Source organism: Meriones unguiculatus, chromosome 7 (assembly GCF_030254825.1).
Source record: "Meriones unguiculatus strain TT.TT164.6M chromosome 7, Bangor_MerUng_6.1, whole genome shotgun sequence".
NCBI lineage: Eukaryota > Metazoa > Chordata > Mammalia > Rodentia > Muridae > Meriones > Meriones unguiculatus.
The window spans coordinates 56,537,598-56,549,912 of record NC_083355.1 but is presented as its reverse complement, the minus strand read 5'-3'; the positions used below and the strand labels follow the sequence as shown (position 1 = coordinate 56,549,912).

At 38.8% G+C, this 12,315-nt stretch overlaps 1 protein-coding gene across 1 annotated transcript in view; it reads right to left on the bottom strand.

Moving 5' to 3' along the window:
• Positions 1-12,315, bottom strand: part of G2e3 (G2/M-phase specific E3 ubiquitin protein ligase) — a 39,793-nt gene that overhangs the window by 12,946 nt on the left and 14,532 nt on the right. The window contains 7 exon segments of the mRNA XM_060387454.1: positions 1,261-1,433; positions 2,898-3,079; positions 5,833-6,140; positions 7,879-8,008; positions 8,114-8,238; positions 10,828-10,944; positions 11,663-11,769. Of these exon segments, the coding sequence (XP_060243437.1) occupies positions 1,261-1,433; positions 2,898-3,079; positions 5,833-6,140; positions 7,879-8,008; positions 8,114-8,238; positions 10,828-10,944; positions 11,663-11,769 (1,142 nt within the window).

Genomic DNA, 12,315 nt, shown 5'->3' with positions numbered 1-12,315 from the left:
AAAAGAAAGCCATTAAACATTAGACAAGCTCAAAAGAAACAAGATTAGTGGGTTTATACTGAGATGGGCACGGTGGAACGTACCTAGGACGAGCTTGCAAATAAACCACGCATAATTACATTAAGGTATATCACATACTTGTTTGAAACAATATGGACTCACTATCAAGAGAAAGGTACAGCCTAACCAGATAGGCCAGTCTTGTGCTAGACCTGGGCTGTGGCTATCACATGTTTACTTACTATCCTTTAAAGAATGGAGGAGCTGGAGAAATGGCTCCGCAGCTAAGAGGACTTACTGTTCTTGCAGACGACCTGGTGATTTGGTGCCCAGCACTCGCACAGTGGTTCAATCATCTGTAACTGCAGTTTTTCCAGGGACCTCCTCTGACCCCTGTGCATTCTTGTACACAAATGGTATACACACACACACACACACACACACTCAGGAACATACACAGAATTGTTTTTTTTTTTTTTTTTTTTTTTTCAAAATAAATATAAGTTTGACCAGGCATGTAAGCATACATCTTCAATCCTAGCAGAGACAGGAAGATCTGAGGATAGCCTAGTCTACAAAATAACGTCTAGAACACCCAGGACCACAGACACCCTATCTCAAAAACAGGAGGGGTAGTGCAGTTCAAGAAGTCTCAAACATCTTAAATGGGCTAGAGATGGCTCAGAAGGTAAGGGCTGCTCCTAAAGAGGATCCAGGTTTGATTCTCAACACCCACAAGGCAGCAGAGAGCAACTGTCTGTAACTCCAACCCCTCTTCTGTCCTCTGTGGGCACTCGACATACATGTGGTGCACAAACAAGCAGGGGATAACATGCCCCCGCGTATGTATGTACACATGTATATGTGTATGTATGTATGTATATTTTTAAGGAAGAACAAAATCATTCAGATCTGTATTTTAAATCAAAGAATGGTTAGTACCAATTTACACAGCAGATAAGAAAGTGTTCAATAGTGACTACATAAATGAGTAGAGATAGTAGTTCAAGTGGTTACAACTTTTAAGTGAATTTTTATCAGAAAAAGCATTACTAATTGAAGTGCTGATTGTTTGTCCCTGAGGAACCCATTCATATAATTCTGGACAGAATTAAATAGGACAAATCCAAAGTGGTTAAGCTTTAAAGTATTATTTTAAATAGCATAAATATTCTCTGAAAATAGCACTCATATTTATTACCAAAGAACCACTTTAAATGTAATTTGATAGAATCTTTACCAAAGAAACAAACAACTTACCTCTCAAAGGGTGCTTCAACTCTCTTAATTACATGGTAGTAAAGGATGTCTTTTACCAACATGTATTTATCACTTAATGTTGACATAAGTCTTAAACATCTACTAAAGTCTAGGTAGTTATAGCATTCATTTATAACTGAATTTAAATTGTCCATATTGGCTGCATTATTTATCTGTAACACAGGAAAAAATATGCTCATGTTATTCATTTATTCTGAGCGATAGCTACAATTTGCTGAAATACATTTAATATTCAAAAGCTATGTGTGAGGTCAGGCGCTCGCGAGTGCGGATGCCTGCAGAGGTCACGGAGCTACAAGTGGCTGTACAGTACCTGCCATGTGGGCCGGAAACTAATTTCTGTCTTCTGCCCAAATCAGTCCCATCTCTTTAGTTGTTCTGTTTTTTCAGACAGGGTCTAATTATGCAGTCCTTTGGCTGGCCTGGAATCCTCTGTGCAGACCAGGCTGATCCTAAGTCATAGGATCCACATGTCTGCCTCCCATGTGCAAGGTTAATGGCATGCAGCACCACTGCAGGCCACAGTACACACTCTTAACTGCAGAATCATCACTCTAGTCTTTAGTACAACATGGTAGAAAAAAATTAAAGCCAAGAAATATATTCAAGATGTCCCTTTTTGGCATCCTGGAAACCACACAGTGGAAAACAAAACTGGTTTCAACAGGTTGCCCTCTGTCATCTACATGCACACCATGGCATGAACATGTGACACCCAAAAAAAGCTGTAGGCTAGAACTTGCTAGTCCCTACTCTAAAACTGAAAAAACAAAACAAAAAAAACCAAAAACGACCTGTTTTCTTATACATGTATTAAACATTGTCTGGCCCATGGCAGTGTTTTAATGCTCATCTGAGAAGGTTAAGGACTGTAGCAGCAGACTGAGACCACTAAGGCATCCAGCCTCATGTACCAAACAACTAAAAGATTCTGTCCTGTGTGAGAAAGAAACACTCCTGGGAAGTGAATCTAATTAAATCTCCCTTAAAAATTTATGTTCTACCCCCACAAGGCGTGATAGCATTCCAGCACTTGCGGGCAGAGACAGGTGTGTCTCTGAATTTGAGGGCAGAGTGGTCTACAGAGAGAGAGAGATCCAGGGCTATGTAGTGAGACCCCAGAAAGAAGAACACACACACACTATCTCTTCTGTTCCTTCAGAGGACCGTGGGATCTGTCTTCATTACCTAAAGGAGGAGCGAGCACTCTGATAGTGAGACAAATCCTTCTCAGATCAGGGAGGTCTGTTTTATCTGCTTTCAGGGAGCACAAAGGAACTTGTCTACCTCTGTCTACATCTAGTCTTGGGCATTCTAACCATAAATCTAAGTAAATTAAATACCTGTTTGTTAACATTAAACCTAGCACAATATTCATTCTAGCTCTCTGACTTCTGTGGTTATTTTTCCTGTTTGTGGTTTTGTCTTTCTTAAGACAGGGTCTCACTACATAGCCCGGGTTAGCGTTCAGCTCTTAAATCAGTGATATTTATTTAGACATGTTCAACCATGCTGAGTCATATTAGTTTCTGAAGTCTTTGAAGCATAACAAATCTGCCACGTTAAAACACAGCTAGAATATAATTTACATTTTAACAAACAGGTGTGTCTCTTACCTTCATTATGACTTGTGCCACATCAAGGTCTGAAACATCCTCCACAATTGGTAGAGTGTTCTCTGGCCCGTAAGCGAGGCAGCTAAATAAAGTTTCAGAGAAGAAGCCAGGTGAAGGGCCACCATGAACTAAAGAAATGGCAAGCATTTTGCCAGCTTCATAGTAGAGATTCTCTTGCAGAGCTGTCAATACAGATGAGAATGAACTGAACATTAAGATAACCATCACTGAAGATGAAGACACATACAGATAGAAAGCAATCAGAAATCCAAACATTGTAAAATAACCAGGAGAAGCTACCACGCTGTGCAGACCTTCCCCGGAAACGTATTTTAAAACATCCCACTTGGATATAAGTAGCCTATTGTAGAAAAAGGTTAACTGTAAAACGATTATTTCAAATATAAATGCATAAATTAGTGCAGGGCAGTTTAACATTAGCCAGCAGTGAACCAAGTAACAAAGGGAGGACTAGCCTTAAGCACAATGCTGAGCAATTATTTCTCCATCCCAAATCTCCATGCTAGCCTAGCTTCCCACCAGCCAAAACCACCATCATATTTGCTTTTTTTTTTTTTCTTAACTCTCCCCTGCCTCCAGGTCTCTCTTCCTGATACTTCTGGACCTCTTCTTGTGGCTCAACCCACCCCTTCCTCCCTCTTTGCCCTCCTCTCACTGGAATCAGGCATACTACCCTATTCTATGGCTTAGTAGTGGCTTGTTAGTGCCAATAGGCAAACAGAAAACAAATAGTAAGAATGTTTACAAAAACTCAAGACAGGAGATACTTACAATAAACATTACAGTGCCATATCCAGAATGAAACCAGACCATGGGATAGCAAAATTAGCATTTGGATGAACAAGGGTAAACTTTATACAGTACAAAGAAACATTATGCCAACAGTAAGTCCTTGGGAAAATAAAATATCTATAACGAGAGGCTGGAGATCAGACACTTCCAGAGGACGAAGTTCAGTTCCCAGACCCCACATGGTGGCTAACCATTACTTGCAACTCCAATTCCAGGAGGATCTGATACCCTCTCCCACCTTTGCGGGCACTAGGCATGCAAGTGGTGCACACATGCAAGCAAAGCATTCACTCAAATGAAGTAACAAAATCCTTTAAAATGTGACTATAACTGACTGCAGCACAGTAAGTGTAAATCCCCTGGCTTACTTTTGTCTGTTATTAAGTAAATGTACACATAGTTCAGTTCTGCTTTTTTCCCAAGTACTAGATTGTAAAATTTTCTCAAACTATTAAAATTAGTTATATCTACAGTTATTAAATGCATTAGACTAGAATAGAAGACAGTACAAAGCATTCCTTACTACTGGCTACCCAGGTTATATGTCATACAACTGTGAGACAAAATGTTGCAATCACTATCAGCATATATATTCTAGCTCAAACACTTGATCCCACCAGATCAATTCATACATATGAAATTAGTAAATCAAAGAAATACGAACATTTTTAAGGCTGTTGCTATATATTATTATCTTATAAAAAAAGGGAGATTTAAATACTTTTAAATACTTGAAAAAAAGCTATTCAAAATATTTTAGCAACTATGATGGGTGAGAAAGATATGTAAATGTTATTTTATAATACTACTAGTTCTTCAAAATAGTTAATTTACAAGTAATACTTATTGCATTTTATCTTCAACAGCAATCTTATTTGCAGTTATTTTGCAGCTGAAAACCTATCTGCAGGGAGGATAATTCATCTACGACTTGAAAGCCACGAGGTAAATAGATACAGACCTGAACTCAGGTTTTTATAGCTTATATTTCTGTGCTTCCCACTGTGCCAAAGCTGCCTTGAGTAACTAACTACAAATTATTTGGGGCAGTAAGGGGGCAGTGGTGTTAGAACTATAAAGTTTTATTATAAATGGAAAAAATTCATGTTTCTAGGAACGATAAAGGAAGAAACTGAAATGTAATAAATCTTCTTATTCTTTCAATTTCTTTGTTGTAGGAAAACCTCCAAAGAAAAAACACTGAATTACTCCTTGTTTTCAAGGGTTTAGTTCAACCAAAATAGATCTTTACCAATAATAAAGGCAGAAAGGCACATAGGAAATGGGTAAAAGAAAACACTGTGCAAAGTGTGTGTAAAAGAATTAACTACAGGACAGTCGCCCCATACTTGCCTCACGTTCCCAGGAGACTGGGCTGAGCCTTAGTGCATTAAAAAAAAAAGTTACACACAAATTATAAAACTAATTTAACATAAATTCCATGCTGTAAGAAAACACACAAAGTGCTTAATTACAAGAATGAACCAAGGCTGGTCATGGTGGTGCCTGCCTTTAATCCCACTTGGAAGGCAGAGGCAGGCTGATTTCTGAGTTTGAGTCCAGCTTGGTCTACAGAGCAAGTTCTAAGAACAGCTAAGACTACATAGAGAAACCCATCTCAAAACAACAACAACAAAAATGAATGAACAAGAAGAGCCCAAATAACTATCCATTTCATCCGGTGAGTCACATGAAAATTTAAAAACTATATAAAGTTAAATAAACATATGTAATTACGAAATCATTAAGCATTCTGTTTGGCGAGTCTGCATAATTAAACTCTGTGCATGCCTAACAGCCTAGGCGCACAAGAGGGCAGGGCACGGGTGTAGGATGCCCAGAAGCCCAGAAGACGGAGTGACGGGCAGCTGTGTGGTACTTGATGTGGGCACTGGAAAGTGAACATGGGTCTTGTCAAGCACAGCAAGCATTCTTAACAACTAAGACATCTCTCCTATCTCTCACATGCGTAAATCGTTACATTTAAAATGTCAAACTGTCATTCATCAACAAAGGTAATTGGTCCACATGTACCTAAACAATACTAATTCTAACCAAGCACCTGGTTTGGGTTTCGGCTATACATGCTACCTTCAGAATGTATAATAATAAAAATAATTACCTTGCAAATTTAGAGACAAGTTCTTTGCCAAGGACCCTTCAAACAATGATGAATTCTCAAGATGGTGCATTAAGTGACTCAGAAATTCCTGCTTTGATCCAGGGTGCTCTCTTCCAAACTCATCATTTTCATCAACATACACTACTTCAATGGTGTATGAAGGGTTAAACTTCTGACTCTGGAATTGCTCTAAGGCACTCCTCCAAACATTGGCTTTGCTGATGTGTAATTTCTTAGCTTTCTTTTTAATTTGGACTCCTAACTCTATCAATATTGTTGAAATGTCTCTCCTAAATTTGCTGCCTTGCCTACAAAACAGATTTGAATAAAGAATGTTAAAGTAGTTTATGTGAAACAGCAGTTATAGAACATTAAAAGTTGTAGGGTTTTTGTTTTCTTTCTTTCATTTTGTTTTTAAGTTTAAAAAGATGTTCTTTTTATAATATTGGAACCAAAACCAAAAACATTTATCTGATTATCTACTTTTAAATTCTCCCAATCTAATCATCTAACAACTTATAATCATTTGCAACAATGCTCAAGATTATTTTAATGCCTAATTCAGTAGACTCAGGTTTAAGGGTATGAAGTTCAAATTCTTTCTGGCCAATAGCTAAAACAACTCAATTGTATCAAAATCTATTTTCAATAATGAAACCTTAACTGATAATATTATCAACAGAACTCACATTCCTTCAAATATCGTTTAGTCTAGACCATCTGGGCCAACAATTCTCAACATGTGGTTGTAGACTGCGAGGATCATCTAGGAGTGAGTTACAAATGAGGCCCATCTACACAATCAGAACCTCCGTGGAGTAATAGCCATGAATCAATGAATTAGCCTAGCTTTTTTCTGCCTCAGAGTCTCCGCCTGCAGGTAGAACTAACGTACTCAATGTACACAGGTCATCTTTCTATGACATTTTCCTACCCCAAACACTGCAGCCACATTTTATTATAGCAGTGGATTCCTTGCTCCTTAGTCAGTGGGGCTCTTCAAGCATGTGACTGGGCATTAAAACAGAAACAAGCAGTCAAATTCCTGTAGCACATCTTTGGAAACTGAAATAGTTAAAATTATTTCAAACTATATGAATATAAGACAATTAATCATTTTAATATGAAATGCTTTAACAAATTATTGTAAAGAGTTTTTCAGCTGAATTAGCAAATGGAAATTATTTGCTTTTTGGACAAGCATTTAATATTCTACTTGTTTGCAAATAGAATTATCAAACATTTTTTAAAATCCCTTTTCTGTCTTTTTTTAAAGAAAGAAGTTCACGCTTAAGCTCCCTTTTTCTTTCTGGGGAAAGTAAGGCCTACTCTACCAAACCGTACCGGTAGAATATAAAATTTAATTCCAGTTTTGTTTAAATGTTTATGAACGAGTACAGGAATTACTTAGCTTCGTACTTCGTGGAAATAGAATTAAGAGTACTAATATTTACAGTTAAGCCTCAAATTTCCAAGCAGAAAGAGTTGACATTTAAGGCTCCTGACATTGATTATATATAAAACAAACAATGGTTATAGCATCAAAAAGAAAAAAAACAAAAAACAAAACAAAACAAAACCTTTTGTGTGGTTTTATAGAGGGGCAAAGTATGCCTAAAAATTAAATTTCTTGCTTTAATCTGAAAACAAGTAAAGTTTTAAAGATATGTTCCAGTATATTTATATCTTTAAAATGATTTTACATTATGACTTAGTATAGAAGAAAAATACTAAAATTGATTAATGTAACCTGGTATTTTGCCTTTTTCCCCCTTCCCTCCTCCCTCCTCTCCTCCTCTCTTCCTTTATGACACTGTCTCCCAAACTGGAACTCAATTCTTTATGTACCTGAGACTACAAGTGTGTGACAATGCCCAGCTATTCAATTTCCTCCCACCTCTCTTTGACTTCATGCATCACATGTTGGGTCTTACAGTTTGAAAAATCATTCTTCTAAACCAGCTAAGATCCTCAGCGTGTGTGGCACCTGAAGTCTAACTTTCCTCAAAGTGATATTTATGTCTTTCTAAAATTCAGAATACATACCTCAGCCGTTCCTTATGCTGGACTACAGTTGAGTGTCTGGGGAGCTTAGGTGACGACTCTTCCAACAAGCAGTCAGTAACTGTCACATTAGTAGAGTTGGCTAATGGGTGTTTGGGGGCCTTTTGGAAATCTACATATTTAAATCTCAAGGTTAGCTTAACGGAAACATCGGTAAACATTTTCAACAACATGCACTTGAACAAAAGCAACTTTATTGAAATTTACAAACTGTTACCTGAATTGTAGGTAATTCTTCTACAGTCCAAACACTCCCAATTTTGTTCCCACGACTGTAGTGAGGAACAGGCTAAGTGTGTTCCGCTAGAACCACAGCACTGACAACGCTTTACTTCCCATTTGCTGAGGACATAAAGAAAAGTAGAATGCATGTTTTGTTAGTGCTGGATTACATTCCGATTACCAGCTGTGACTAAAGTTCAGGCCTGCCATACACCACAAGCAAGCCACCGAAGGCAGGAAGAGTCTATGCCTTCAGTATTTCATTTCCCCATTCAGAGCACTGATTGATTTGGATATGCTCCAGCTAGGCAGTCCAGGTTACCATGGAATCACAAATGTAGCCCAGGCTGGCCATGAGCCAGTGATCATCTTACCTCATTCTCTCAAGTGCTGGGATTATAGGCATGCCTCACCACATTTGACACTAAAGTATGTTCTCTCTTCTATTTAATGCTTATAATCTCTTCCTCTAAACAACCTGAACAAGTTGGATAAAATTGTAACATGCCAGCTACACTACCCAAAAAAGATTGCTAATGCCCAAAATGAGAGAACAGCACACATTCTGGACCAATGGACAAGATATTATAACGACTCAAAACTGAAGTCTGGGGGCTGTCTCTGACAAGGACTCTGTTGCCTGCTTTTCATTCACTTCCCCTTGATGGCTGCCTTGCCAGGCCACTGAGGACAAGGATGTGCTCAGTCCTGATGTGACTTGATGTGCTCGGATGGGTACTTCTGGTGGCGGGGGAGGAGAGGGGGAGAGCTGGGGGCGGGGCTTCCTTTTTCTGAGGGGTGGGGAAGGAGGATGGGAAAGTGGATGAAGGGCAGGACCTGCAGGAAAAGAGTGGCCTATGGGGACTTCTGGCGTAGCTGTGTGCTGAGCTTTTCCTGACCTGCACAAAACCATAGGTTCTATGCCCAGTACCTCACCAAAAAAGAATGAGCGCCTGTACCTCTTGAGCGATGTCCATTACGCTCTGCCCTTGAACCCCTGGCAGGAAGCGGTTGGTTGATTCTCACAGGCTCAGTAGCATCCACATTTTAAATACCTGGAAACTGAGTCTCAGAGAGGACACCTGGCTGTCACCGCTGACAGGTAGAGTGAGACTGGGACCTTGATCTGTGTGTGTGTATGATGTACACATCACTGGCACATATGATGTGTGTACAGGTTCACATGAGGGTGTGCATGAGGTGGTCAGAGGTCATACTCCCTTTTTTAAGGTGAGGGCATGGATGAGATGGAGTTCCCTGAAGCTAATGTAAAACCTCCAGTGTCCTGTATACCGGCAGATGGGGACGCGACAGCTGAGAAGGGAGACTGGGGACGAGGGGCCTCGAGCTGTCTCAGCGGCTAAAGTAACGTGAACCCTTTATTCACTCCTGGCCTGTCTGCTCAGACTGTGCATTTGCTGTCTTGTCCTGACATCACTTGTGCAAATACCACCATTAAAGTGATTGCATAGTGATAATATAATAAATTATGATAAATAATTTAAAAAAAGAGTGGGCTATGATTGAGATGTAATGTGAATAAATAAATTAATTAAAAATTTAAAAATGAATAACTAAGATGTCATAAATATTATTAATACTAAAATGTAGTTTCTATGTCTATATATAAGCAATAATCTCATTCTTTTCAGAATGAGAAAAGAATGAGGACTAGCTTTTGCTAAACTGACATAAAACTATCCTGCACACAATATCCCGTAAAGGCAGTGGATGGGAAGCTTCTTTCACCTTGCGCGGGAATGAGCACACAATCTCTTGTACAGAAAAAGATCAACTTCCTGGATGTGGAAATATGGGTGGCAAGCCAGGCAGCTAGATATTCTCCCGACACCTGCATGTGTGGCACCTCCCTCCTGGTGGAGGGAACGACGGGGCATATGTGAACATTCCACAATAAGGAAGATGACAGCGAAAGTAAGTGTTTAGTACATACTAGATCCCCTTCTCACTCTTTACACAAAATGTTAGGGTCTTACCAGTAGGAAGTGAAAAGAACCACCACTATTCTTTAAGAGGAGCAACCTTAATCACAAAGGCCTAATTTCCTTAAGCTTATATTTATTGCTGCATGCCTTAGAGCGTGGTTTCCAAACCAGTTTACCTTGGCTTCAAACCCTTTTAGAATTAGAATGAAAAGCATACATTATAAAAGCAAGCACCCAGGTAACAGCTATTGTGTTCCAAGTAGAAAAGGTAAAAAAAGTGATGGCAATAGCAGGATTTTTCAAAAGCCTCCTTCCTATATTAAGGAAGATTACATTAACAGGAACAGTAATGTATTTTTAGAGAGAGTCATTAAGCCAGAGACAACAAAGAGAACACAGCGAGGATGTGGTCACATGCATCACATCTCCTAGCAACATTCTGGAGAAATCAAAGTCAGAAGAAGTACCTAAGTCTGAGACTTTTGGCCTCTGAAGTACCAACCAGTCTTTAACGTTTTATTACAGGAGCTGTGTGTAATTCACACTTATAGCACTCCCTCAACTTGGAACAGCCTCGCGAAAATTAAAACAAAAAAAAGGTACTATATGCTGACTCCAAAAATTCCTCTGTAAACATACAAACTCAACACACATGCCTCATCTCAAGTTAGAACCTCAAGCATCCTCTGTTTCACTAGGAAACCTATGCCATTAGCTAGAGTCTTAGCAAGGAACAACTACCAACTGTGACATGCAGGAATACCTATTAGGTTCATTGTAGTCCCGCCCTTTTTTGCAATGACATCTTCGAACATCACAGCGGTCATGGCTCTGCAACAGCTCTTGATATGCATTTTCTTCTAATTCCCAGGATGCATCTCTATAATGAAGGAAGATATAAAGTGTGTTTTGGTTTAACAGAATTGTATAATTTAATAACAAGGATGAAACTTAGTCTTTTTAGGCTGATCTTTTAACACGGAACTTTATTATGTTACTTTATCTTACAGTTTCACACTGAACTTTCGACTAGTAAGTGAAAAGTTGAACAGAAATTTTCTAGTATTTCATTTCCAATGTTTGTTGTTACACTCGAGGCTACCTTCAAACACGTCTCTCTCCAGGTTCTCAAGCGCTGGGATTATAAGTGTGTTTGTTTCGATGGTTTCTGTTTGTTTGTTTGTTTGCTTTTTCTTACTCTCTCTGCAAGACTATGTAGCCTAGGCAAGCCTGGAACTCACTTCCCAGCCCATGCTGACCCTAAGGCTCCCAAGAACTGAGATCCAAATTTTCAATTTTATTATGACTATTCAGGATTTCTCATCTGATGGCATTACTAAAATTCTTCTATGCCAATCAACCAGCTGTTATACAAATCATCAAAACTGCACTTGACCGAGTTACCAAGAGACACATCAGTTAACAAGACCCTGGCATCACAGTGCCTGTTTCCCAAGAGCTGGTCATCGGGGAGAAGACACTTGACCATGAGGTTTGCCTATTTAGCCACAATCACAAATCAGATGTTATGATTATTGTGAATATTAGTAAATACTACATTTAAATGCTTTTTCATCAAAAAGCCAACTGTTACTCACTTTTCAGGAATATGAATTCCCATTCTCAACATCTCCTTCTGAAAGATGTCAGTGTTATTGCATAGTGTACACCTAAAGAAAAACACTCCTGCATTTATTGCTTGAACCTACAGAGGACAATGGGAAAATCTATTGTCAGCAATGCATCTCCATCAGGCTGTGAATTATATAACTATAGACCATATATTTCCCTTACTGTATATGAAAATATTTTCTTGCCAATGTAGCTTACAACTGTAAGCACTTACTCAAAACACAGTGTTTTCTTCAGCTTAAAAAACATCAGATGAACACATAATTCTTAGCTTTTCAGCAGTTACTGACTTACTTTCTCAAATTTTAATACTGTTCAAGTTTGCATTCTGTTGCTATGAGAAAACAAGTGTGAAAAACAACTTCAGCAGAAAAGGGCTTATTTTATTTTGTCTTAGAACTCCCAGGTAACACCATCACCGAGGGAAGACACTCAGGGCAGGAGCCTGAAGTGTGGAGTAGCTGCTTCTGGCTCAGAATCTGGTATTTTTCCTGTACAACTGTAATATGTCAGTAATATGTCAAAGTGTTAGCTGTATGTGTATGATGTATGTGTGTCTTCCTAGGTGTGCATGAATGTTCGTGGAGGCCAGAGGTTAATATCAGTCGTTTTACCTGTC